This window comes from Taeniopygia guttata, chromosome 22, assembly GCF_048771995.1.
Source record: "Taeniopygia guttata chromosome 22, bTaeGut7.mat, whole genome shotgun sequence".
Classification (NCBI taxonomy): Eukaryota; Metazoa; Chordata; class Aves; order Passeriformes; family Estrildidae; genus Taeniopygia; species Taeniopygia guttata.
This window is the reverse complement of record NC_133047.1, coordinates 878,856-905,350: the sequence shown is the minus strand read 5'-3', so window position 1 is coordinate 905,350 and position 26,495 is coordinate 878,856. Positions and strand designations below refer to the sequence as shown.

At 64.8% G+C, this 26,495-nt stretch overlaps 2 protein-coding genes across 2 annotated transcripts; both read left to right on the top strand.

The window, feature by feature from the left end:
- Positions 1 to 258: 258 nt before the first annotated feature.
- PLPBP (pyridoxal phosphate binding protein) lies at positions 259 to 6,348 on the top strand. The gene is made up of 8 exons (XM_002193938.7): positions 259 to 412; positions 1,183 to 1,290; positions 2,423 to 2,458; positions 2,942 to 3,017; positions 3,378 to 3,512; positions 3,587 to 3,729; positions 4,165 to 4,263; positions 4,823 to 6,348. Exons 1-8 carry the CDS (start codon positions 317 to 319, stop codon positions 4,958 to 4,960), a joined length of 831 nt encoding a protein of 276 aa, XP_002193974.5. The 5' UTR covers positions 259 to 316; the 3' UTR covers positions 4,961 to 6,348.
- A 2,614-nt stretch (positions 6,349 to 8,962) lies between these two features.
- ADGRA2 (adhesion G protein-coupled receptor A2) lies at positions 8,963 to 26,485 on the top strand. The gene is made up of 19 exons (XM_030290150.4): positions 8,963 to 9,268; positions 15,696 to 15,767; positions 18,340 to 18,411; positions 18,517 to 18,588; positions 18,739 to 18,810; positions 18,895 to 19,058; positions 19,132 to 19,345; positions 19,599 to 19,763; positions 20,478 to 20,679; positions 20,764 to 20,913; positions 21,036 to 21,197; positions 21,309 to 21,518; positions 21,586 to 21,787; positions 22,002 to 22,210; positions 22,344 to 22,471; positions 22,879 to 23,002; positions 23,098 to 23,243; positions 23,383 to 23,472; positions 23,721 to 26,485. Exons 1-19 carry the CDS (start codon positions 9,048 to 9,050, stop codon positions 24,871 to 24,873), a joined length of 3,828 nt encoding a protein of 1,275 aa, XP_030146010.4. The 5' UTR covers positions 8,963 to 9,047; the 3' UTR covers positions 24,874 to 26,485.
- Positions 26,486 to 26,495: the final 10 nt, after the last annotated feature.

The window sequence follows — 26,495 nt, the reverse complement described above, 5'->3', positions numbered from 1 at the left end:
TCTGGGGCCTGGCCAGCGGCACCGGCGGGGCTTTCCTGCCGCCTTTCCCCGCAGCGACTGCAATTCACAGTTTGGGGCTGGGCCGGCGGCCGTTCCCGAGGGCACGGAGCGATCCGGAGCTGTCCCCAAGGCCGCGGCAGGGACGGGCCGGGAGCCCGGGCGGACAGGCGGGGCCGCCATGGCGCCCGCGACCTTCCCAACATGGCGGCCCCGCCCCGCCACTCCCATTGGGCGGCGGCGCCGCTCGGAGCGATCCGATTGGCGGAGGGCGGGGGCGGGGCCAGTGTGTGGCGGAAGTGGCGGCGGGCGGGCGGGGATGTGGAGAGCGGGCATGGCCGCCGGGGACGGGCTGGGCCCGGCGCTCCGCGCCGTCACCGAGCAGGTGCAGCAGGCGGCGGCGCGGCGGCCGCAGGTGAGGGGGCACGGGAGCAACGGGAAACACGGCGGGACCCGCGGGGCGGGGTCGCCGCCACGGCGACAGGCCTCCGTCACCATAGGGACGGGCCTGCGCCATGGGCACAGGTCACCGGTGACCGCGGGGACAGGCCCCACCGCGGGGACAGCCCCGCAGTGCCACCGGGACAGGTCCCACCGCGGGGACAGCCCCTCAGTGCCACCGGGACAGGCCCCACGGCGGGGACAGCCCCGCAGTGCCACCGGGACCAGCCCCACCGCGGGGACAGCCCCGCAGTGCCACCGGGACAGGCCCCACCGCGGGGACAGTGCCACCGGGACAGGCCCCACCGCGGGGACAGTGCCACCGGGACAGGCCCCACCGCGGGGACAGCCCCGCAATGCCACCGGGACAGGCCCCACCATGGGCACAGGTCACCGGTGACCGCGGGGACAGCCCCGCGGTGCCACCGGGACAGGTCCCACCGCGGGGACAGCCCCGCAGTGCCACCGGGACAAGCCCCACCATGGGCACAGGTCGCCGGTGACCGCGGGGACAGCCCCGCAGTGCCCCAGGGCCAGCTCACCGCGGGTGTGCGGACCCCCCAGCAGAGGAGCGGGACCCGCTGTCGCGACAGGGCTCCCTCCTGCTCGGGCGCTCCGCGATAGGGTCGGGCCCCTTGGCTCCCCCGGTAGCCCGGGGCGCCCGGTGCTGGGCCGGGTCCCGGGGCTGGGCCGGGTCCCGGGGCTGGGCCGGGTCCCGGGGCTCACCCCACGCTCCTCCCGCAGGGGCTCCCGGCCGTGCAGCCGCGGCTCGTGGCCGTCAGCAAGACCAAGCCGGTGGAGATGGTGATGGAGGCCTACGGGCACGGGCAGCGCAGCTTTGGGGAGAACTACGTGAGTCGGGGGGCTGGGAAGGGTCAGCAGGGCTGGGAGGGGGTCAGCAGGGCTGGGAGGGGTCAGCAGGGCTGGGAAGGGTCAGCAGGGCTGGGAGGGGTCAGCAGGGCTGGGAGGGGTCAGCAGGTCTGGGAGGGGTCAGCAGGGCTGGGACAGGGTCAGCAGGGCTGGGACAGGGTCAGCAGGGCTGGGAAGGGTCAGCAGGGCTGGGACGGGGTCAGCAGGGCTGGGAAGGGTCAGCAGGGCTGGACAGGGTCAGCAGGGCTGGGAAGGGTCAGCAGGGCTGGGACAGGGTCAGCAGGGCTGGGAAGGGGTCAGCAGGGCTGGGAAGGGTCAGCAGGGCTGGGAAGGGTCAGCAGGGCTGGGACAGGGTCAGCAGGGCTGGGAAGGGGTCAGCAGGGCTGGACAGGGTCAGCAGGGCTGGGAAGGGTCAGCAGGGCTGGGACAGGGTCAGCAGGGCTGGGAAGGGGTCAGCAGGGCTGGGAAGGGTCAGCAGGGCTGGGACAGGGTCAGCAGGGCTGGGAAGGGTCAGCAGGGCTGGGAAGGGTCTGCAGGGCTGGGAAGGGTCAGCAGGGCTGGGACAGGGTCAGCAGGGCTGGGACAGGGTCAGCAGGGCTGGGAGGGGTCAGCAGGGCTGGGAGGGGTCAGCAGGGCTGGGAGGGGTCAGTAGGGCTGGGACAGGGTCAGCAGGGCTGGGAGGGGTCAGCAGGGCTGGGAGGGGTCAGCAGGGCTGGGAAGGGTCTGCAGGGCTGGGACAGGGCCCCTGCACAGTGCATAGAATCCAAGAATCATTGCAAGCCCTCCAGGGTCATCAAGTCCAAGCTGAGCCCTATCCCCAGCTTGTCACCCAGCCCAGAGCACTGAGTGCCACCTCCTGAGTCCTTCCTTGAACACCTCCAGGGATGGGGACTCCAACACCTTCTGGGCAGCCCCTTCCAATGTTCTACAACGCTTTCCATGAAGAAATTCCCCCTGGAGGCTTGGGCCAGCGCAGTTTGGGTGGCTCTGTGGGTGACACATCATTCCCTGGCCTCGTGTTGTTGAGGCTCAGGTTGGCCCCAAGAACACACATCCCAGGGACACCAATTCTTTGCCTGCCTGCATTTAACAGAATTCTCCTTCATTCTCCCAGGTTCAGGAGCTGCTGGAAAAGGCATCAGACTCCAGGGTAAGCACACGATTCCCTTCATGCTTTCTTACCATGTATAGCTGTCTCCTAGGAGCTGTTCAGTCAAAGTCCTGGGGTTTGGTAGGGATTTGTTTGGATCCTTATCTGTGCAGATAAATGGTGGGTTTTTCTTGGCTCAGTGCCTCTGCCCTGTTCTCCCTCCTGCCTGGCTGGGAATACATCTGCCTTAGTCATGATTTGTCTGCACTGTGCTTTGCCTTTTGTGCTCTCTTTAGGAGAAGCACAGTCCTTGTTGAAAAAAAATGTTAACACTCAGTTTGGGGAAAATATCATTTTATGACTGTTGCACAAGAGCTTTGCCTTCAAACCCACCCCTCTCCAGGCTCAGCCTCAGCACAACCACAGGCTGAGTCTCTCAGGGTCAGCAAACAAAGAAATTGGGTGTGGGCAAGCTAAGGCTGAAGTGCTGCGTGGGGGAAGAGGGAACTGTTGTTCCAACCTGAGCGTTCCCTCTGCTTTCAGATTCTGTCATCCTGTCCCGACATCAAGTGGCATTTTATTGGCCACCTGCAGAAGAACAACGTCAACAAGCTGATCGGTAAGTGCTGCTTGGTTTGATGTGGGCAGCGGTCTTCCAGTGCCCAGATGTGTCAGGGAGGGTCAGGCTGGAGATCAGGGAAAGCTCTTCCTCCCAAGGGTGCTGGGCACTGCCCAGGCTCCCCAGGGAATGGGCACAGCCAGGGCTCCAGGGGGGTTTGGACATCAGGGATGGACGGGGTGGGGTTGTTGGGGTGTCTGGGCAGGAACAGGAGTTGGACTCAACCATCCCTGGGGATCCCTTCCAGCTCAGGATATTTCTTGATTCCCTGAAACAATACCCATGAGCTCCCAAATGCTTGCTGTAGGCACAAACAGCCCCATGCCAGCAGAATTCCCTCAGCCCGTGTTCTCTCCCCAGCTGTCCCAAACCTGTTCATGTTGGAAACGGTGGATTCCGTGAAGCTGGCAGACAGAGTCAACAGCTCGTGGCAGAAAAAAGGCTCGTCCCAGAAGCTGAAGGTCATGGTGCAAGTCAACACCAGTGGGGAGGACAGTGAGTGGCTCTGTGTGACGTGTGCATGGCCTGGCAGGAGCTGGTGCACGGGCTGATCTCCTGTGCCTTTGCAGGCAAGCACGGCCTTCCCCCCGGGGACACCGCGGCTGCTGTGGAGCACGTCATCAACAAGTGCCCCAGCCTCGAGTTCGTGGGGCTGATGACCATCGGCAGCATCGGGCATGACCTCAGTAAGGGGCCAAATCCCGACTTCCAGGTAGGATTTTCTCAGAGCAAATGTCGCTGCGGGCTGGTTTCCTGGTACAGTTTGTCTGTCCTGGTCGAACCAGTGCGAGTGAGGCTGTCAGGATGTAGGAGCACCTTGTGCAGAGCCCTCAGTACCAGTGTCAGTGCAGGTGTGAGGCTTCTTTCTGCAGGGTGGTGCTCCCACCCATCCTCTGAAGCTGCAGCCAGGATTTTGGCAGGGCAGCTGTTGCTGTGCTGGAGCCCCAGGTGAGGTTTCAGCCTCCTGTGAGTTATCAGTACATCTGGGGAACCTCCAGACAGTGTTACGGTGCTTCCGAGGGAAGTGTGGGAATTGCAGGTCCTGTGTGGAGGAGATGTCAGGGACAGGCAGGAATCAGGATCAGTGGAACGGAGCTGCCATGGCTGTCCAGGTGTGTGACCTCTCCTGTCCCCTGGTGCCCTGCAGGTGCTGCTGTCCCTGCGGCAGGAGGTGTGCGAGAAGCTGAACCTGCCCCTGGACAAGGTGGAGCTGAGCATGGGCATGTCCACAGACTTCCAGCACGCAGTAAGTGTGTTCCTGCCCCTTCCCTGGGGGAGCAAATGTGCCTGCGCCCTAAATTCCAGCCCAGCTGCCACCCAAACAGGCCTCTAAGGCTTCCACTTGGATGAAGGTCTCAGTGCAGCCCTCCTGGTCCTGGGGCAGATCCCAGTGTAGCTCTCCTGGTCCTGGGGCAGATCCCAGTGTAGCTCTCCTGGTCCTGGGGGAGATCCCAGTGTAGCTCTCCTGGTCCTGGGGGAATTCCCAGTGCAGCCCTCCTGGTCCTGGGGCAGATCCTAGTGTAGCTCTCCTGGTCCTGGGGCAGATCCCAGTGCAGCTCTCCTGGTCCTGGGGCAGATCCTAGTGCAGCTTTCCTGGTCCTGGGGCAGATCCCAGTGCAGCCCTCCTGGTCCTGGGGCAGATCCCAGTGCAGCTTTCCAGGTCCTGGGGGAGATGCTGGGGATCAAAGCAGCCCCTGGGTGTAGCCGTGGGTGCTGAGTCCGTGGGGAGCCATGCTGTGAGAGCCAAGGCTGGGCTGTGGGGTGGTGGCAGCCCTGCCCTGAGCTGCTCCTCTCTGTCTCTGCAGATAGAGGTTGGATCCACAAACGTCAGGATCGGGAGCACTATTTTTGGAGAGCGGGATTATTCCAGCAAAGCCATCGGGGGCAAGGCCCCCACTGGGGGTGAAGGCCAGACTGAGGCCGTGACAGTGCAGGGCCACTGAAGGGAAAACAGGAGAGAACTCGCCGTGGGAGACCTCACTATGCATTTTACCTCCCTCCGTGTCGGCACCCGATCCTGATGGTGAGAGGGAATTCCTCGGAACAGAGGCCAGAATGCCTCACGATCATTGTGATTATAGAGAACCCCTAGAAACTGGAGATCTTCATAACCAACAAGGAAAATGAGGGTTGGAAGTGGCTGTGGTGTCTTGGTTCCTCAGGGTCATGGAGGACAGAGACCTTGGGGGAGCTGGGCTGCACAAGCCGGTGTTTGTCAGGCTGGAGCTGCTGCCGAGCGAGGCGGGTGTCCCTGCAGCACTGCTGGTGGCTGTTTTCACTGAGGACTAAATGCTTCATTCAACATGTTGCCATCTCACCAGAAACCTGTAAATGTTTCCCCAGATAGAAGTTTTGCACGTGGGATGGTTCCACAGGAGCTGGGATGGGGCCGTGCTGTGGCCGTGGGAAAGGGGTGAGTGACAGGCACAGGGGACTGAGGAGCTCAGCTGCCACTGTGAGTTCATGGTGTGGTGCTTTGGCTGCACATCACAAGTGTGGGAGTGTCTTTTCAGCTCAATTTTGTCCTTTTCAGGCTGACATTAACTTTTCCCATGGCTCTGTGGCTGCCCAGATCTGGAATGCTTTCCCCCCTTCCCTTCCTTTCCCCTCCTCTCTTACTGGGAATTATTTTCATCCTGCCTAGTAGTTTTGCTGCTGTTTTTTGGTCAGAATGAGGGTTTTCTGCCAGGCCTCTGCTCTGCCACCAGCTTGCTGCTGCTTTCCAAGGTGAGTCCCTCAGGGTTTGGTGCCTGTCCCATGCCCTTTACACCTGTGCGAGGATAACAGTGCTTGGCTCAGGGCAGCATAGAGCTTTCCTTGGGAAAACACTTCAGAAAAGGAAGTCTTACTGTCCCACTGCATTCTGGGTTCCTGAAAAAAATCATTTGGCCACTGAGAGAGCTTCTAGGCTGTGTCTTGACAGACAGGCTGTGTCCTTTCCTGCTTTTGGAAGAGGGAAATGGGACTGTCACTGCAGGAACTTTCCTTCAGGTGTGAGCAGAAGCTCCTGGCTTGTCCTGTGTTGTTCAGCCAGTCTCACAACCTGTGTCACAGCTAATTTTTGGGCTTTTGTGTCTGCTAAGAGGAGGAGAGCTTGGCTGCCAGCAGGAACATCCTCCCCAGGCTTTGCTGTGTGTGCGTGTGGTTAAATCTCACCGTTGGTTTCACTCTCCAAAAGCTGAATGTAAAGGAAAAGAGAACTCCACCACCTTAGAAGCGCGGGGCTCGGAGCCGCCCCCTCGGCCGTGTGTGGTTCATAGTCTAGTAATAAACAGTGCTCAGTGCAATGCCATCTGTGCCAGCTCGACAGCTATTAAAGATGTTATTTTTATGTTCCAGCGTGCTGGCGTTGTCCCCTCTGGAGCGAAGGCCCAGGATTCCCAGCCATCCCCTGGGGTCACCCTTGTTCCCGCGTGTCCCTTGGGTGGGGGCTGGACCAGGCTGAGCCCCCAGAGCCTCAGCACTTCGCGTGCTCCGTGGTGAGAAACTTCCTGGGGGCCTGGAGCACACCCGTGGGCAGACTCGGCTGGTTCCAAGGAGGATAAACGCGCTGGTGATGCTGGACACGGTGATTCCTGGAAAATGAGTGCTCCTCACCCTCGGGGCAGCACCAGGGCCCCAGCAGCAGCGGTCAGGAGCTGGGCTCAGCTCCTGCTGCCCCTGGGTGCTGCGGGCAGGTGGGAGCCGGGACACCAGAGCAGCTCGGATCCCCCTGCAGCCCTTCAAAGCGGGAAGCGTGTTTATTTCTGGGATATCGGCTTTCCGGCAGGAAGGACGGCCGCTGCCAAGGTTTTTATTGGATCCCAGTGAAAGGAACTGAGAGAGTCTCATGCTTGTTGTCTTTCCCTGTGCCTGCACTTAAGGAGGTTTTTTACCTTTGAGTGGGAGGGAGGGACGCAGGGATTTGGCATCCAGCACTGTGGCGATGGAGTTTCAAACGGGTTGCCTTGTCTCCTGGGCCAGAGGCATCAGGAGGGGTCAGGGCTGGAAAGGCAGGGAGAGGGGCTTGGAAGCAGTTGAAAGAACCCGAACTCTCAAGCTCAAAGCATGTGGAAAGTGTTGCTTGAGCTCCTCTCCTCCAGCGGGGCTGGGGCAGGGTATTGCACACATCACAGTTTGGACAAGGTTCTCACTGTTCTTGGAGGGAGTTTAGAGACAGCAATGCTGCAGAGCAGGCACAGAGGTTTGATTGCTTCAGAGTATCATGGATGCAATTCCACTGCTGGTACTGGAGCTCCTGGAGATGCAGATTTTTTTCATTTCGGGGTCATCCAGTGAAAGGAGGTGGCTGGCCTGACACCCTGAGGTGTTTTGGGGTGTCCCTGTGGGGTGCTGCGCTGTGAGTGCCTGACACAAGGAGTCTCTCTCCGTTGTGGGAATGCTCAGGGAGAGCAGCAGGCTCCAGCCTGGGGGCTCATGCCCCCCTAGGAGGGAGGGAAGCCCACTCCTGCTCTGTGCAGGGCTGGAAGGGGGGGACCCTCTCACCGTGGGGCCTCGGGAGGGTTCCCTGCTGGGCTGATGCTCGCAGGATCCCTGCTGGACACAAGCAGCTTCCTGCTGCTCTTCCAGCTTCAGCTGCAGCACCTGGGACCAGCACAAAATCAAGGAATGCTTTGAGTTGCAGGAAACCCACAAGGATTGTTGGGCCCAGCTCTTGGTACTGCATGGGACAACCCCAGGACAATCCCACCCTGTCCCTGAGACCCTCTCCAGAGGCTCCATGAGCCGGGGGTGTCCTGTGCCAGGACTCGCTCCTGGGGCAGTGTCATTCCACGGTGCAGGACAGACCCAGGCAGGGAAAATTCTGCTCAGTGGAAAAAACGGGAAGGAAAAAAAAAAAAAAAAAGCAAAAAAGACGGAAATACGTGGGACACCTCATTGTCTCTCTCACCAGCAGGATGGTGCTGGTCTCCAGCGCTCTGGGGCCCCACAGCTGATCCCAGTGCCGAGGTGGGAGGTCTGTGGGGTGGGACTGGCCACGGAAGAGCCCTTGGGGCCACAGCCCTTGGCCCTGCCTGGGTGCCCGGGCCGGGAGCTCTGCGGGCTCCGGGCTCTTGTGCTCCCGACCGAGAGCACGCGTGGGAGCAGCCCGGCGTGGGAGCTGAGCATTCTCCGCTCCCCGGCACCCACTGCCACGGCGGGCTGTATTTATTTGGAGAGAGGAGTGAATTTCTCTTCCCCTCCAGGAGCTGTTGGTCCTGGAGAGAAACCGCATTCCCAGCGTCGTCTTGTCGTCCTTCCGTGACCCTTTTCCTCTGCTCCCCGGCACGGGGTCCTGCAGACTTCATTGCCGGCGTTTGATCCCTTTTGATTCGGGCCGTGGCCCCGGAGAAGCCGAGCCCCGGGCGGCCGGGAGGGCTGGAGCCGGGCGAGAGGCAGCGGGGACGCGGGAGGGGAGAGCGGGAAGAAAAATATTGAACTTAGTGAGAAAAGCAGTGAAGCAAAGAGGGGAGCCGAGGGGGACGAGTGTTAACTGCAGAGCGGAGGCTGGGAGGGGACAGGGCAGCGTGACCACGGAGTGAACTGAGAGAGTTTGGGCCGGGAGCTCCTCCAGACGTGGGGTCCCGGGGTCCCGCAGGCAGTGGAATCCCAGAGAACTCCCCCAAAAAAATCACACAAAGATCTCCACCCTCGCCCCGGCGCCCTGTGCTTGTCACAGCGGGAATGTCGCAGCGAGGCCCCGCAGGGTGGCCACACGGACCGCGTGGGCTCTGACCCACGCAGGCTCCAGCTCGGGAGCAGCGGAGCCCTCCGGGGCTGGCGTGGGACGCGGGGACCGTCGCTCTCGGTCCTGCCACGGGGCTCGGGCTCCTGCTGCCCCGCGGGTCCCGCTCTGCTCCGGTGCCGTCGGGGGGGCCGAGCCGCTGCCCTCGGCGGGGCCGGGGCGGGCCGGGGCGGGCCGGGGGAGGCGCCAGGGCCGGCGGCGGAGCGCGGCGAGCGGGGGAGGCGGCGCCGCCGGAGCCGCCCCGGGGAGCGGGGCGGCGGCGGGCGCGGAGCCGGAGCCCGGAGCCGTGGCCCGGGGCCGGGGCCATGCGGCGGGCGGCGGCGCTGGTGCTGCTGGCGGCGGCGCTGAGCGGCCCCGGGGCCGGTGCGCGGAGCTGCCCCGCGCTCAGCCTGGGCTGCAAGTGCGCGGCCGAGCGGGCCAAGGCGGCCGGCGGCCCCGGCGCGCCCCGGCGGAGGGTGGTCTGCAGCGGCGGGGGGCTCCCCGCGCCGCCCGAGCCGCGCCTGCTGCCCGAGGGCACCGTCACGCTGTGAGTACCGCGAGTGGCAGCGGCCCGGGCATCCCCCCCGGCCCCGGCATCTCCTCCCGGGCATCCCCCCCGACCCCGGCGTCTCCTCCCGGGCATCGCCCCCGACCCCGGCGTCTCCTCCCGGGCATCCCCCCCGACCCCGGCGTCTCCTCCCGGGCATCCCCCCCGACCCCGGCATCTCCTCCCGGGCATCTCCCTCCGGCCCGGCATCGCCCCGGGCCGCCCTGAGCGGGACGAGAGCCCACGCGTGGGTGGCGCTGAGCCCTCTCCGTGGAGCCCCGGCATCGCCCCGTGCCGGGCAGATCTCCGCGGACTCGGGAACCGGGGGCGCGGGGCTGGGCGTGCGGCCCCGCGGGCTCCGGAGCGCAGGGAAGTGACTTTTTCCTCTCAGTAAGCGACTCCGCACCCGCCAAAGCGTCGCTCGGTGCTGCGCAGCGCGGTTTAAATCGCCTTCAAGGGGTGTCGTGGCTCTGGGCTGCCGGGGGGACCCCGCTGTCCCCACGGCGTCGCGGCAGAGAGGGGCTGGTGTGGACGTGAGGTGGAAATCCAGGAAACGGGCTCCTTCTCCTGCTTCCCTCCGCAGCGTTTCTGCGTGTTTTCGTTTGAAAGTGACTGCTGTCCCTGGAAATATTTACTGAGGGGCCATCAGGAGCGGTTAATGGGTTTGGCGTTCGTGCAGAGGTTCCAAGCGCTGCTGCTTGATCCCTAAAGCCTCCTCTTCCTCGCGGCCCCCGTGCCGGGGCTGGGGGTTCAGCTGGAGCTGGCAGCCGTGTGCTGCTCGCTGCAGGGTTTATTTATAACTCCAGAGGAGATGTTTGAATTAAAATCTGGATTGGAGGCTGGGCTGGCAGCTCTGCAGCTGGGGGGAGCGTGGCTTTCCCCCGGAGGTGCTGCCAGCCCGGCTCCCACCTTGCCCTCCTGCCTGGGGGGGCTGGGACGCTGCAGAGGTTGGGCTTGGGGCTGCCTCATCCTGTCTGCTCTCCCCTGCTCAAACCCCTGGGCTGTGTTGCCATTGCTCTGGTTTCTCGGGCGCTGCTTGCTGCTTTGGGGCGATGGTGGCAGCGAAGGTGACCCCACTGGCACCGCTGTCCCCGTGTGCAGCGTGGCCATGAACGCGCCGGTGCCACGGGATGATGCCGTGAGCAGGGCCTGAGTGCAGCGGCCACACCAAAAGCATAAATTGTCCCAGAACAGCAGCACTGGTGGGTGTCTTGGGCTTCCCTCGGTGGGGGACACTGGGGGGCCTCAGGCAGGTGACAGCTGGGCTCTCCATACACTCGTGAGCTTTGCTCTTCATGTCTTTCCTCTTGCGGCCGTTCCTTGGGTGTCAGCCCTCGCAAGCACTCGTGGGGATGTTGGGTCCTTTGTCAGTTTGTGTTTGGGAAAAGGATCCCATCCCACCTCCCAGGCCCGCTCCAGTGCCCTCCCCAGCTGTTCCCAGCCAGGCAGGGCTTGTGCTGAGGGCTCCCTTGCAGGGGCCAGGATGACCGTGCAGAAGCATTAGGGCATTACACGATCCCACTAAAACGTGACATGAAACCTACAGGCGTAGGCAGAAACCTACAAATATGCGGTGACCCTGGCTCTGCTCTCGTGCAGTAAACATGATTTATTCCAAACCCTTTCCAGATGGAACAATCAAAACCAGAGGCTCCGACTTTGGGAGCGTCTCCTGGAGCCACTGGGGTGCAGGCAGGGAGTGGAGGGGCCCAGGAATGTGGCAAGGGCTGCACGTGCCTTGGGGACATCCTGCTGGGGACGGCCAAATCTTGAATTCTTTGGATCAGCTGGGTGTGAGCAGGGCTCCTACACCCCCGAGGTACCAGATCCAGTCTGTCCCCCGGAGTGCTCAGGTCCCCTCTGTCCCCAGGGTGCTCAGCGCTGCTGGTGCCCCTGCTGCAGGAAATGTCTTTGGGGCAGTGACACTTCAAAGCGGAGCCGTGTTCCAGCCTTATCCGGCCCAGCCTGGAGCCGGGAGTGCCGCAGTGCTCAGCCCAGGGGAGGCTGTTCCAGCAGCCGCCAGGCGGGAGGGACCCTGGCCCGGCTGGGGCCAGGCGGGCGGCCAGAGAAGCTTCAGGAGGTCTGTCACCCCGTGGGTCCCTCATCCCGCCTCCCATTTGCCTTTTCCCACACTCTCGCTTTATTTATCTTTAATTATCAGCCTGCACTGAGGAATCCTGCGCTGCAGCTGCTGCACATTTACCCCCCGCGCCTGAGAAAGGCGCGCTGGCATCGCCCAGGGCGGGGATGGGGCACCAAGGAGCGGGGCTGGGGGCTGCCTGTGGCCCCCGGGACCTGCCCCGCAGCCCCCGCCGGGCTCGGCACGGCCCCAGGGTCCAGGGACGGGCTGGTGGCTGCTGGGGAGTGTCGGCTGAGCAGAGCTGTGCCTGCTCTCCCCTCGCCCCCTCGCAGAGATCTCCAGGGAAGGCTGTGGGTCTGGGGACGGAGGTGATGCCCACACATCCCCTACAGCCCCAGCAGAGGTTTCTCAGCGTGTGCTCTCCAGTTTATGGCCAGGTCGTTCCTGTGCCCAGCTCCCTGCGGGGAGGAAGGAGGGGTGCCAGCCTCGGCGGGCTGTGCTGTCACCCCGCTCTGGCCCATCCCCAGGGGGGTCACCAGGCTGCGCTGGCAGGGCTGGCACCAGCACAGCCTGTGGCACAGCGTGCCCCCAGCCCCACATCCTGCTGCGGTTAGGACCGGGGGATTTGGCACCTCTCGGGCCGGGCCGGGGCGCTGCAGACAGGGATTAACGAGGCTGTAATCCCCCCCAGCTGACCCCTGTGCTAATCGCCCCATGGAAAAAGCGCCACATCCCTAACGAGGGCTGCAGAGGCTGGGCCAGCCCCGCTGTCACACGGGCGGGAGCCCAAACCTCTTCCAGATGTGGAATCCCAGCACAGGCCTCATTTATGTGCACAGCTTGATTGCACTGAAATTACAGATTGTCTGCAGGGAATAGAGGGCTTTGACTTATGACCAATTTCCAGTTCTACTTGAACTCCCTGCTCCAAGGCTGCTCTGTCCTGGGCCCTGCAGATGGTTTCTTTCTCAAGCCTTCTTCAGCTTTTTATTTGTTGTTCATTGGGCTGCAGCTCCGCCAGGTTTGGGTTTTCCAGGGCTGTAGGTGGTGGTGCTGCCCGGTGTGCCGGAGCATCCCGGCCCAGGCTGGCTCGGGAGGCTTCGCCCTCTCTCCAGGGCTTATTTTTCCTGTGCTAACAAAAGCCGAGGGTTGGAACAATAATTTTCACCATCCGAAATAGCCCAGCGTGACGTGAGGCTGAGGAAACGCCCGGGCACGGCACAGGGAGGGGAAGAGCCCCCGAGCACCCAAACAAAGCAGGAAGGAGGGGATCCCAAAAGATGTGGTGTCCCCTCTGGGATGCAAGGTTCCTTCTGGGTCCTTGCTGGAATGTGGGTTCCTCCCAGGGATGCTGTGAGCCCCTCTGGGATGCTGCAGAGCCCCCCTGGGATTCCGTGGGGTCCCTCTAGGTTGCTGCGATCCTGCCGCCCCCAGAGCCTTTCTCATTGCCAGAGCCTTCAGCACCTCTCGGCAGCCCCGGGGCCCCTCTTTTCCCTTCCCGAAATCCCTGTGCAGAGCAGCGAGCCGTGCTCGGGGCGCAGCCTGCGCCGTATCTGCTCCCGGCATATGCTTTGAATTAATGCACTTGGAGAGCAGAGCCGGGCCGGTGCCGCCCCCAGCGCGGCCCCCCAGGAACGGCGCTGCCTCCCGGCCCGGCCTGGGGAACCACCGTCTCCCCGCGTCCTTTTTTGGTCGGGTCCAGAGGAAGTTTATTGTTTCAGCAGCCCAGTTTCTGGAGCTGTTATTTATCCAAGTGGATTCCAGCACGCTTGAAAAAACAAGCTTGTTTTTTTCACTTTTGGCTCCTCTTTTTGAGATGAAAAAAGAGGAGAAGAAGAAGAAGAAGGGATCTGTATCTCTCTGCCGGCAGCCTCGAGGGCTCCAAGCGCCCACAGCCCTGGCGCGGGGGGGTTGGAGCAGGGATGCTGCACCCCTTCCAGGCTGGATCCCCGCGATGGGAGGATGCTCCTTGGGGCTCCCCCCGCCATCCCCAGCACGCATCCCCCATCGTTTCCGTTTGACTCCGTGCTCCAGTCCTTAATCCCCGCATTGTCCAGAGGGACTTTTCCAGCCGCCGCTCAATTAGGCGATTATTGTCCCCGTGGCGGGGCTGTCCCGGAGGGTCCCCGGGCAGCGGGCAGGGTGAAGGAGCCGCTCCCGAAGGAGGCGGGAGGGCTCTGGAGAGCCTGGGGTGAGACCCCAGCCCTCCCTCCCGGGCTGGCCTGGGGCTGCTCCCGCTGGGCAGAGGGGTCCCAGCCTGAGCTGGGAGAAAAGCAACAGCCTCAAAGGCCACGGCTCTGCTTCCATGGCCTGCCGAGCCTGCGGGTGGGTGGGATGGGAGGGCACCGGGCCCCCTCTGCACCCCCAGACCTCGGGGAGCGTGTGGGAAACCGCTGCAAGCCCCGTCTGGATCTCGCAGGCCAGCGACAGCAGCTCGGCCCCGCTGAGCCGGGGGTCACAGCCCTGCAGCCCCTTTCCCCCAGCTGCTCCCTCCTCCCGGGGTCTCTCAGGGTTTGAAAGGCACTGGGGGGCTCTGGCTCTGTCCCCACGGCTGGGCCCCCAGCGTGGCCCAGGGGCTGCTGGCCCAAGCCCCCGTGGGCTCACCCTTTGTATTTTGGGGGTTCTCAGCTAATACCCTGTAAGGGGACAGTGCCAAGGACCCACACATGGCTCTGCTGCCTGTGGGCATGTGGGAATGGAAAGTGCCATGGAGCCCAATGAGAACTTCCTGGCGAAAAAAAACCCCAAAAAAATCCCTAAAAAACCCAAACAGAAAACAATTTGGAACATAATCTGCATGAAACTAGAGAAAACAAAACAAACCCGTGTTGGAGGATGTGGGTTGGAACTGGGGAGTGTGACCCAGATGGCTTCTGTGGGACAAGGAATAAAAGAGCCAGGATCCCTCCCCATGAAAAATATTACTGGGGGGAAAATTTGGGGCAAACTGTCACTGTCAGCCCTGGGCAGCTCCTGCAGCTCAGGGTGCCCTGAGCCGTGCAGAGGTCCCGGGGCTCTGAGCGAGCTGCATCCCCCGGCACAGCCCGTGAAATCTTCGGCTGTGAAATCTCCTGCCGCGGGCATGAAAACCTCTCGGAGCCCTCGGGGACAGCACGGCCTCGAGCAACAGCCCCCACCGGTGCCGTGGCGGGGCCGTGCCGGGAGCGATGGAAACATCCCTGGAAGCCGTCCCGGGCTGAGTGGGGCGAGCCGAGCCCCGGCAAGGAGCGCTCCCGGAGGGGAGGAGAGGGCCACTCCGGCGTGTGGAAGCAATTTGCAGCCGCCGGGGCCGCCGGACGTTTCCGCTCCCCGCCGCCGGGTCCGGGGCCCCGCGGACGCGCCGGTGCCCGGTGGCGGCTCCTCATTAGCACAGGATGCGCTGCCAGAGCCCGGCCCTTCCCTCGCAGCCAGTGCGGGGGGCTGCGGGGGGCTGCGGGGGCTGTGGGGGGCTCCGGGGGCTGCGGGGGCTGCGGGGGCTGCGGGGGCTGCGGGGGCTGCGGGGGCTGCGGGGGCTGCGGGTCCCGGGCCGCTCCTGCCCCAGCCCAGCGCGGCGGCGGCTCCGGAGGGGCCGGACGCGGCACAGAGCGCCCATTCAGCCCGTGTGTAAACAGCCCCGGGCCGGCCCTCAAGGAGCCCTTTCTCCGCCGGTTCCCCCGGCCAGGCCCCCTGGCTGCCCTCCCGGCCCGGTGCCGCCTGCCCCCGCTCCGTCTCCGGGTCGCTTGGCCGGTGCTGGCGTCGCCGGTGCCCGCCCGGGAATACCGGGCAGGCAACGCTGGTCCCCGAGAGCGGGGTCTGGCTCTGCTAATTGCGCTAAGGAGCTTTAATGAGATGCTGGCTGAATCGCCGGGTGATGGTGCCCTCCGTCCACCCCCGTCACCCCGCAAGGGGCCCTTTGGTCAGCAAAGCTGTTTGTTTTGGGGTTAAATCCCACTGCTGGGAGGCCACAACGACCATCAGGAGCTGGGGGGCCCCTTCTGGCTGCAGGTCCTTGGGATGCCCCCTCGGTGCTGGGGTGGGATCACCTCCGGCACCAGGAGCTCCTCACCCCAGGAGCCAGCCCGGGGATCCCGTGGCAGCCAGCCCGTGTGCTCCGTGGCATGAGGACCACGCCGAGCATCCCTGCACGGCTCCTGCATCCCCACACGGCCGTTGCATTCCCTGTTCCCGCCTGGCCATGCCAGCCTGGCCCTGGAGGGGACACCTCCGTGGCCACCACCGCAGGGGCACAGCCGGGGCTGCTTGTGGGGGTCTGTCTGCCTGTCCTCCCTCCCCACCAGCTCCTGGGCCACCAGTGGGGCCTGTGGCCGGTGGGGTAACGGGGCTGCCGCTCTCCTGCTCTTCCCACAGGCTGCTGAGCAACAACAAGATCACGGTGCTGGAGAATGGCTCCTTCCTCGGGCTGCGGGCTCTGGAGAAGCTGTGAGTGGGGCTGGGGCAGCAGGGTGGGGGGCTGTGGAGTGCAGGTTGGGTCTCCAGGGTGGCTGGTAGCACCATCACTCGCGTTCTGCCCCCGATGTGCTGCAGCAGGAGCAGCACTGCGCTGCAGAATTTGCCACCGGCACCCCCGGGCATCCCGGGGACCCCGGGAGCTGCAGTGGGGCAGGAGGCGCCGGGGGGGCCCCTCCGTGAGGGCCGGTATGAAAAGGGACATTGTCCCCCCAAACAAAGTCAACTTTCTTATCTCTCCATGAAAGGCATCTCTATGGAGAGAGCTGCGAGGAGGGGAGATTTATGGCCCCCAGATGGGTTTGATCTGTAGGTATGCAGGCGCGGGGACCGGCACTGAGGGGGTTTTGTTCCTGCCGCGGCCCTGCGAGGGTCTTGCGCATTCCTGCGCTCTGTGGGCTCCCGTGGAAACCCCCACGGGACGTTTTTTTGGGGTGAGTGAAAAGCACTCACCTTGGGGAGAGCATCCCACATAGCAGAGTCCTCCCCAGCGGGGGTCAGGGTGTGGGGTCACCTCCTGCTCCGGCCACTGCAGCCTCGAGGGCGGGAGGGACACGGGAAGGAGCAGCCGGGGGGACACCTGGGGAGGAGCAGGGCTCTGTGTGCCCGGGGATCCCCTAAAGGTCGCCTTATCCTTGGGAGAGCAGCTACCCCAGCCCACCTCCAGCTCGACAGGAGGCAGAATTGTTTCCATCGGGTGGCTCTGGGGCAGACGTGCCCGTGGAGAGCCCGTGCTGCCGTGGGGGGACACCGCGGGGGCTGTGGGGCCCCTCGCCACCCAGCCGGGGCTGGCAACGCCCCTGCCCCCCCAGGAACCCACCGTGGGTGCTTTGGGGTCCCAGCGCAGGGGGCAGAGCCCATTCCCTGGGGGTCAGGGGTGCCCCCACGGACCACCTCCCCCGGGCTTGGCATCTGCAGTGATTTGTAGCGGCGTAATGAGATTAATGAGTCTGAGCGGGGACGGTATGCGGCGGCGGCTCATTAGCAGAGCTCTGCTTGGGAACGGCCCCGGGGGGATGTGAGGGGACTCGGTGGTGACAGCAGGGACAGGGATGGACTCTGTCCGTCCATCCGTCTGTCTGCTGGGCTGCAGCGGGCGCACAGGGAGTTGTGGGCTCAGCCCGGCCTGCTCGGGGCAGTGAATCAGGTCCTTGGGGCCAGGGTTTGCTGCAGTGGGGGGGTCTCTGTGCCCTCGTGGGGATTGGGGTCCCCACGCACATGTGGTGCCGGGGTGTCCCCGCGCACACGTGGCACTGAGCCACTGCTGGGGGAGGAGGGGTCTCGGCAGCGCAGGAAATGCGAAGGCAAAGGCGCAGAGCAGGGAAAAGAGGAGCCTTATCGGAAATGAGCAGCAGCAGCAGCCCCGGCCCGGCCGCGGGAGGAAGTGCCTGAGTGAGGAAGGCTGCGCTGGCCGAGCGCCAGGCGGGCTGCAGAGCCCCGGGGCCCAGCACGGTCCCCGGCCGGTGGTCTCTGCAGCACCCAGACCCCCCAGACCTGAGCCAGGGGCCACAGCTTTTGTCACTGGATGTGTTTTGACTGGCAGGGCGTGCTGGGGGTGCTCTGGGGGTGGCAGTCCCTGGGAAACCCGGCTGGACGGGGGCTGGCAGCGGCGGTCGCCCCGGGCACAGACCAGGGGTTCGTGTCAAGGGGGCTCCTGACGGTGCAGGCGGCGGTGCAGGTGAGCGGAGCTGTTCCTTCAGCACCAGCGCTCACCTGTGCACACCTGCCTGCGCACCGCTCCGCCCTGGGCAGGGCAGGGCAGGGCTGTTCCATCCCCCTGAGGGCCGGGCTGATGCCTTTTCTCTAACCGAGGGGCCCCTCTCGTCTCGCCGGCGGGATCCCCCCTCGCGTCCCGGCTCTGCTGAAGGGGTCGCAGCGCTCCCCATCGCGGCACGGAGTGTCCCCAGGGCCGCAGGCAGAGCAGCGGGAGACCCAGCGACGAGCCCTGCGGGGACTGCTATAAATAAACACGGATCCATATGGATCCCATTTCCTCTCCCGGACAGCGCCGGTGCTCAGCAGAAGCTGCCGCGGGTCCCAGGGGCTGCCCGGAGTGGCCGATGCCACCAGTGCTCTCCACCCTGCCGCAGCCGCCCCCCAGTGTGTGCCAGGCCAGCCCCGGATTAGATGTGTGCCCGCCGCAATCACGCTAATTGCTCAAAGGAGCTGTCCGGGGCCGCGCTCTTATCGCACCCACAGGAGATAACCCGCCGGGATACGGCTGCTCCGGGAGCAACGCGGGGCCGGTGCCAGCAGCCAGTGCCAGCCAGGGGACACTCGATGCTCCGCAGGGCACCCAGGCTGTGCCCAGGGGCTGTCATCCCCCCGGGGGCGGCGGATGCGCCGTCCCTGCATCCCTCGGAGAGATAACCAGAGAGAAATGCAATGGAAATCTGCTCATGAAGCCCCCGCGGGGGGTGGGCAGCGCCTGGGGGGCCAAGGAAGGGGATGGGGTGGAAGGGGTGTGCTCGTTCCCCGGTGCTGGGGCTCCTGGAGATGGGGCTCCCCGCAGCACACCCCCCGAGCTGTGCCTGTCTCCCCGCAGGGACCTGAAGAACAACCTGATCAGCACAGTCCAGCCAGGCGCCTTCCTCGGCCTCCCCGAGCTGAAGCGGCTGTAAGTGCCGGTGCAGCCCCTCGGACACCCCGGGGCTGGCCTGGGGACAACAATGGGGACAGCGGGGCATCCCCAGCCCTGATGGCCCCTCCACTCACCTCGCAGGGACCTCTCCAACAACCGCATCGGCTGCCTGAGTGCCAGCGTCTTCCAGGGCCTCCCCAACCTCCTCCGACTGTGAGTGGCTCCCTGGGAACACCCTGGCCAGCCCCGTCCCCATCTCCTGAGAGCGAGGGGGTGTGCAGACACATCAAGGGGCCTGGGAGTGTCCCCTCTCCCAGCAGCTCCCCGGCCACCTCCATGCCATCTTTCTCTCCTGTCCCGCAGGAACATGTCCGGAAACATCTTCTCCAGCCTCCCGCCCGGTGTTTTTGACGAGCTCCCCTCCCTGAAAGTCGTGTGAGTTGGTGCCCTGGGATTTCAGCGGCCGAGGGGGGGGGGCCCTGCCGAGGGTCTCAGGGCCCGTGACACCATCCCTTGCAGGGACTTTGGCACCGAGTACCTGACGTGCGACTGCAGCCTGCGCTGGGTGCAGCGCTGGGCCCGCGAGCGGGCGGCGCAGATCGCGGAGCGGACGGTGTGCGCCTTCCCCCGGCAGCTCCGCGGCGCGGCCCTGCGGGCGGTGCGGGACGGGCAGCTCCGCTGCGGTGAGCCGGGACCGGGGAGGGGGCGGCGGCGGCGGCGGCGGCGGCGGTGCGGGCTCACCTGTGTCCCCCGCAGCGGGAGCCCCGGAGCTGCACACCCACCACCTCATCCCGTCGCTGCGCCAGGTGGTTTTCCAGGGAGACCGGCTGCCCTTCCAGTGCACGGCCACGTACCTGGACAACAGCACCCAGATCCGGTGGTTCCACAACCGCGAGCCCGTGCGGGAGGATGAGCGGACGGGCGTCATCGTGGAGGAGAGTCTCATCCATGACTGCACCTTCATCACCAGGTCAGGGATGGGGCCGGGATGGGATCGGGACTGGGATGGAGGCGGAATTGGGATTCAAATGGGGGGAGAGAGATAGGGATGGGATGGGGATGGGGATGACTACTCGTGGCCACAGGACTCACAGCTGTGTGGGTGCCAAGTGCCGTGGGTGGGCTGCCGAGTGTGGGCACCTTTGGTGCTTTATGGCCCGCATCCCCTGTCCCCGAGCTTGGGGGATCGCTGTGAGGTGCCAGCCCCTCTCCTGTGCCCGCAGCGAGCTCATCCTCTCCAACATCCACGTCTCCGCCAACGGCGAGTGGGAATGCGCCGTCTCCACCTCGCAGGGCAACGTCAGCAAGAAGGTGGAGATCGTGGTGCTGGAGACCTCTGCGTCCTACTGCCCTGCCGAGCGGGTCACCAACAACCGCGGGGACTTCAGGTGGGGCCCGCGGCGGGGGAGGACACGCGTGGCCAGTGCCACACGGAGGGCGAGCGGTGCGTGCGGGGCTCTGTGCTCGCCGCAGGTGACCGCGCGTCTGGGAGCGATTAACGGCTGTGGAAGGGCTTCCCGTGCCGGCGGAGCAGCCTGGCTCCGGCAGCAGAGGTGTTGGAATTCCTCTGGCACGAGACGAAAGGCTCCGGGCGCCCGCCGTAACCCCGGCGGGGCCTTACGGAATATAAATTACCGGCACGGTCAATGTGGCTTAAATTAGCGGTGCCCCCCCACTGCCCGCTGCTTCCCCCCGTGCGGCCGGAGCCGAGGGGATACGGGGCTGGAGAGGGTGGGGGCTTTTGGGGGAGCTCCACGGCACCTCCCCAGAGCACAGGGGTGGCAGCAGCTTTTGGGGGAGTTCCATGGCACCTCCCCAGAGCACAGGGGTGGCAGCAGCTTTTGGGGGAGCTCCACGGCACCTCCCCACAGCCCAGGGGTGGCAGCAGCTTTTGGGGGAACTCTGTGCCAGCCTCCCCAGAGCACAGGGGTGGCAGCAGCAGCTTTTGGGGGAACTCTGTGCCAGCCTCCCCAGAGCCCAGGGGTGGCAGCAGCTTGCAGAGGAGGCTGCGGGACCTGCGGGTGGAGCCACACAGGGGTCCCACGGGGGGAGCAGGCTCGGGGCAGAGCTCCCCGTGGGTCACTGTGTGCGGGTGCCCGCAGGTGGCCCCGCACCCTGGCAGGGATCACGGCCTACCAGCCCTGCCTGCAGCACCCGTTCGCCGCGGGGCCGGCGGGCGCGGGCGCGGCGGGCGAGAAGCAGGCGTGGCGGCGCTGTGACCGCACCGGCCGCTGGGAGGACGGCGACTACTCCCACTGCCTCTACACCAACGACATCACCCGCGTGCTCTACACCTTCGTGCTGGTGAGTGGGGGCCCGGGGGCTCGGCTGGGCCGGAGGGGGCCCGGCTGGTGACCGTGGCCTTGCTGTGGCCGTGCCGCCCTGCAGATGCCCATCAATGCCTCCAACGCCCTGACCCTGGCTCACCAGCTCCGCGTCTACACGGCCGAGGCAGCCAACTTCTCGGACATGGTCGATGTCCTCTACGTGGCCCAGATGATAGAGAAGTTTATCGGCTACGTGGACCAGATCAAGCAGGTAATGAGGTGTCCCCTGCCTGCCCCAGTGCAGCCTGGTGTTTTTGGGGCAGAAAAGCATGAATTGGGGTGTTTCCTTGGGGGACGGCGGTAGCTCTTTGCAGAGCTGCTTGCTGTCCCCAGCTGACAGACGTGATCGTGGAGATGGCCAGCAACATCATGCTGGTGGACGACCACATCCTGTGGATGTCCCAGAAGGAGGAGAAGGCCTGCACCAGCATCGTGCGCTCCCTGGAGAGGATTGCTGCCCACACGCTGGGCAGCAACTCCCAGCACATGGCAGTGGTGAGGGGGAGCACGGGCTGGATTCGGGGAGGAGGGTTGGGTGGGGTCTCTGGCCATGCCAGGAGGATCTGTGCCCGTGCCAGGGCTGACGATCCCCCGCGGTGCTGGCAGAACTCTCGCAACATCGCCTTGGAGGCGTACGTGGTGAAGCCCGAGAGCTACGTGGGGCTGAGCTGTGTGGCGTACCAGCGGTGGGATGGGGGTCCCGCAGGACGGTCCCCCCCGGCCGAGCGGGGTGCCGAGCCCACGCCCGACCAGCAGCTCCGGCTGCGCTGCACCACGGGGCGGCCCAACATCTCCCTGAGCGGCTTCCACATCAAGGTAGGGGAGCGCCGGGGGGCGGGGGGCTGCGCTCGGCCCCCGCTCACCGGCGACCGTGCGCCCGCAGAACAGCATCGCCCTGGCCTCCATCCAGCTGCCGCCCAGCCTGTTCCCCAGCCCTGCCCCAGCCGCTCCAGGGGCCGACTGCAAGCTCCAGCTGCTGGTCTTCCGTAATGGGAAACTCTTCTGCAGCACCGGGAACTCCTCCCGCCTCGCCGACGATGGCAAACGCCGCAGCGTGGCCACCCCGGTCATCTACGCGGGGACCTGTAAGGGCAGCATGGTGGGGTGCTTGGGGTGCCCCGTGGGGCTCCCTGGGGCATCGTGCTGGTGCTCCCGCAGTGCAGAGCCGTCCCTGGGCTCGTCATGGGGAGATGGCAACGTGCCTAAGGGATGTGCAGGGTGCCCTGTGCCCAGCCTCTCTGGGGGTGCCGGTGGAGGGGTATCCCTTGTCCTGCTGACCCGGTTTCTCTGTGGCTGCAGATGGCTGTGGAGTGGGGAACCTGTCCGAGCCGGTGGCTGTGTCCCTGCGGCACCCCGGGGAGGGCACGGACCCCGTGGCTGCCTACTGGAACTTCGAGGTGCTGGGGGGCATGGGGGGCTGGAGCGCCGAGGGGTGCCAGCTGGCCGCCCACGAGCCCAACGTCACCTCCCTGCACTGCCGGCACCTCAGCAACGTGGCCGTGCTCATGGTAGGTGTGGGGCGAGCAGCAGGGTGGGGGCGTTGCCAGGGTGGGGAGCGTGGGGGCTGCAGGAGGTGCTGGGGTGGGGCAGGGGCACAGGGCCACCGCTGTGGGGTCTGACGGGCTGTGCTGTGCTCTGCAGGAGCTCAGTGGGTTCCCCAGCGAGGCTCAAGGCGCTGTGGAGGTGCTGCACCCGGCCATGTACACCTGCACGGCCGTGCTGCTGCTCTGCCTCTTCACCACCATCATCACCTACATTGTGCACCACGGGTGAGGGAGCATCCAGCGCTGTGCTGCTGCTCTGGGGGCTGGGCCGGGCTGGGCTGGGCTGGGCTGGGCGTTTCTGTGGGCAGCGGGAGGAGCTCCCCAGGTGCCAAGGGCCAGACGAAGGTGTATGGGCATGGCCACCCAGTGACGTGACCCCTTAGGACAGGGACTCTCAGGAGAGTGAGGGAGCACATTCTTAGGAGTGTGCTGCCTGGCGAGAGGCCCTGGGTCCTGCTCCTTTGCCTGTGTGCAGGAAGGACCTGGCTGTACATCTCCTCCAGCCACGCTCCGTGGCCAGGGACGGGCTGTCGGTGCCGCCCCCGGGTGCAGGATTTGTGCCAAAGGCAGCCGCGGCTCTCTCGAGGCTGGGCAGGAGCTGATAGGTGCCCGCTGTGCTCTTCCTCCCGCAGCACCATCCTCATCCCGCGGGAGGGCTGGCACATGCTGCTTAACCTCTGCTTCCACATCGCCATGACGGCCGCCGTCTTCGCGGGAGGCATCACCCTCACCGGCTACCGGGCCGTGTGCCAGGCCGTGGGTACCGGGCCGTGCCCAGCACCGCGGGGTGCTGCAGGACGGGCACCGGGGCGCTGCAGCATCCCCTCCCCAACCGCGGCCTCCTCCCGCAGGTCGGCATCATCTTGCACTACTCGTCGCTCTCCACGCTGCTCTGGATGGCGGTGAAAGCCCGAGTGCTCTACAAGGAGCTGACCTGGAAGGCGCCACAGCAGCTGGACAGGGACACGTCCCAGGCAGCCCCCAGACCCTTGCTGCGGTACGGACCCCCCTGCCCCCCGCCCCGGCCCCGCGGGGGCACCTCCGGGGGCTGCTGCGGGACTTGCTCCCCTGGACAAGCCCAGCCCGTGCTCTCCCGCGGGCTCCGGGTGTGCGGTGACGCTTCTCCTCCCCTGCAGGTTCTATCTGATCGCCGGCGGGATCCCCCTCATCATCTGTGGGATCACAGCAGCTGTCAACATCCAGAACTACCACGACAACAACCCCTAGTAAGTGTCCTTGCTCGACCCTTCCTCCCATGTGGGTGACCTCCCTCTGCTGGGGCAGGGGAACTGGTGGCACTGGGGATCTGGAGAAGTTTGGGAAAAGGTCGGTGAGTTTTTTCCTGAGAGTTATCCACATACTGGGAAAAAATCGCCCAGGCAGCCGGCACAGCTCCACAGAGCCCTGCCAGCAGGGCAGGGGTGCGGAGCAGCCCCACGCCGCGGCCCCTCAGAGCCCCTCTCCTCCCGCACAGCTGCTGGCTGGTGTGGCGGCCCAGCCTGGGCGCTTTCTACGTCCCCGTGGCTTTCATCCTGCTCGTCACCTGGATTTATTTCCTCCGCGCCGGGCTCAGCCTCCAGTGCAGAGCCTCGCAGCAGAAAGCCACCCCGGAGCCGCTGGAGCCGGCGGCGCGGCTGGGGGGCACCAGCGACCTCCTGACGGACTCCGCGTCCATCTCGGTGCCGCTGAACTCGGGGCCGCCCTGCCCCGAGGGGGACGGTGTCCACTCCCCGCGGGTGCAGTTCTGGGCGCTGCTGGCCACCCACGCGCTGTACGTGGCCCTGTGGACGTTCGGCGCCACGGCCGTGTCCCAGCGCTGGTACCTGAACATCGTCTTCAGCTGCCTCTACGGCATCACCGCCGTGGCGCTGGGGCTCTTCATCTTCGCCCAGCACTGCCTGCGGCGCCGGGACGTGCTCAGCTCCTGGTTCTCCTGCTGCCCGTCCTACCGGAACGCGCTGCCCATGCAGGTCTACGTGCACCCGGGGCTGGGGCCGGAGGACGGCTCGCAGGTCTTCATCGGCTGCGAGGCGGAGGCCGCTCGCTCCGGCGCCTCCTCTTCCTCCTCGCCCAGCAGCGCCGGCTCTGCCGGGGGCCGCTGCAAGCTCACCAACCTGCAGGTGGCCCAGAGCCAGGCGGAATCCCGCCCGGAGCCGGACGCTGCCGACGGGAAGCCCGTCAGGCACTCCAGCAACCTGCACGGCCGCAGGAGCCACCGGGGCAGAACTAAGCCGTGCCGGGACGGGAAGCACCACCGCTTGAAAATGCTGCGGGGCCCCTCGGAGCAGCCGTCCAGCGAGAGCGGGAGCCTGCACAACAGCCACTCCGAGAGCTACGCCAGCGGCAGGACCAGCCCCGCGGGGCCGCGGCTGCCGCAGGACGGGGACGCGGTGCCCAGCCCCGCCGAGGGCAGCGACTTGGCCGGTGCCCGCCGGAGGAGCGGCAGCCGGGACAACGTGCGGCCGGGCGGCAGCGGCGACAGGGAGGCCAAGCGCCGCTCCTGCCCCCTCAGCGTGGGCAGCCACAACGGCGGCCTCAAGGGCAGCAAGTACGACATCAACCTGGCCAGCGCCGACGGCGCGGCCGGCATGAAGAGCGGCCTCTGGAAGAGCGAAACCACCGTGTGAAGGTGGGGAAGGAGCGACGGCCGCAGCGTTTTCCTGCGGGAGCTGCGCTGCGGCGGACGCCTCTGCACTAGCAGGGATGGGCGGCACGGCCGGGGGCTCCGGTGCCACCGGGCACAGCACGATCCCGGGCACACCCATCCACCCGAGGAGGCTTCGACCTTCCCACCGTGGTGCCGGAATTGCAGCCGTGCTTTAATCACTCCTGCATGTCACTTGAGATTGATCCTAAATGCTATTTTATATTCTACAGAGGAAATGTCTATTTTTCAAAGCTATATTATTGAATGTATATATGTATAGACAGAGCCGTAGGTGCCGCGAGGGACCCGCTCCCGCCCCTGGGCCGGGCCCGCTCGTGCCACGACTGCAATATTCCCGCCGAGGGACCGCTCCAAGTGCCCTTCACGTCCAGGCACCGCTGCCCAGCCTGGGCACGCTGCTTCTGCAGAGCAGCTGCTCCCTCGGCAGCGTTCCTGGCTGTGCCAGCCCCGCGGGCGGCGCGGTGCCAAAGCCATAGTGCAAAACCAAGCACAAGGTAAGAGGAGCCTCAGCTCCAAGGTGAGGTGATTGTCTGCACTGCTTTAATGCCAGACACTAAAATAAGGGCCAGAAAAGGCTCCAGACACTAAAACCACAGCCAGAAAATGCTCCCAAGCCCTCAGAGGCTGAAGCCATGCGATGGGGTGGGCTGGCAGACGTGTGCCGCTGCCAGGACTGACCCTCTGTGCAAAGCACCAAAGAACCAGGAGGTGGGAGAGGCCCAGAGCAGCTCTGTGTCCTCAATCCAGGCTCCAAGCTCAGAAAATACCTGGGTTTGCTCTTAAGAAGGCAGAGACCATTCTCGGGAGCAGGGACCATTCCTGGGAATGCAAAAGAATGATGCCAAGGAATGAGGGACCTCCTTCCTCAGACCGTCAAAGGCTGGGACCTAGATAAGCACTTATTGTTCTCACTGAAAAATAAATTTCCCCTTTTCCCCAGCACACAGGTAAAACAGGCAGGCTGCAGAGAAGCTGCAGCACAGCAGAGAAGGAAGGTGAGAGCCTGGTGCCTCCCCTGCCCTTTCCAGCCCCCCCTGCCTCAGTTTCCCCCGCCTGCAAATGAGTTAAATAATGTAGCTACCTCCGAGGGGCCGTGGGGCTGGCAGGGCCACAAGCCAGGGGAGGAAAAAGCACTTAGTGGGGACTGGTCTCACCTGGGACCCACTCACCCCACGGGGCTGGGGAACCCCTGGGCTTAACCTGCCACTCCCTGCCTGCCTCGGCTTCTCTGCCCAGTTAAATGTTCAAATATTTCACTGTCCCTGGTATTTACCACAGCTTAAGCCCTTCCTGCAGCTCCTGCAGCCTCCCCAGCCCAGCTGACGCCCCGTGGTTCTATTGCTTGCTGCATTGTGACAGTATTAGAGAAAAAGCTTTGTATTCTTAATTACACTTTGTCTGTTTACAAGCGAATGACATATCAACAGAGCTTCCTGCAATATCCAGGGGGAGGGGAGGGAAATAATGCCAAAGAAATGCCTTTTAAGGGGTCTTTTTGCATTTTTATATGAATAGAATGTTTCTAGCAGATATGTTTTGTTTAATATATTAAAGATATGCCAATCTGCCAAGATCTACTGC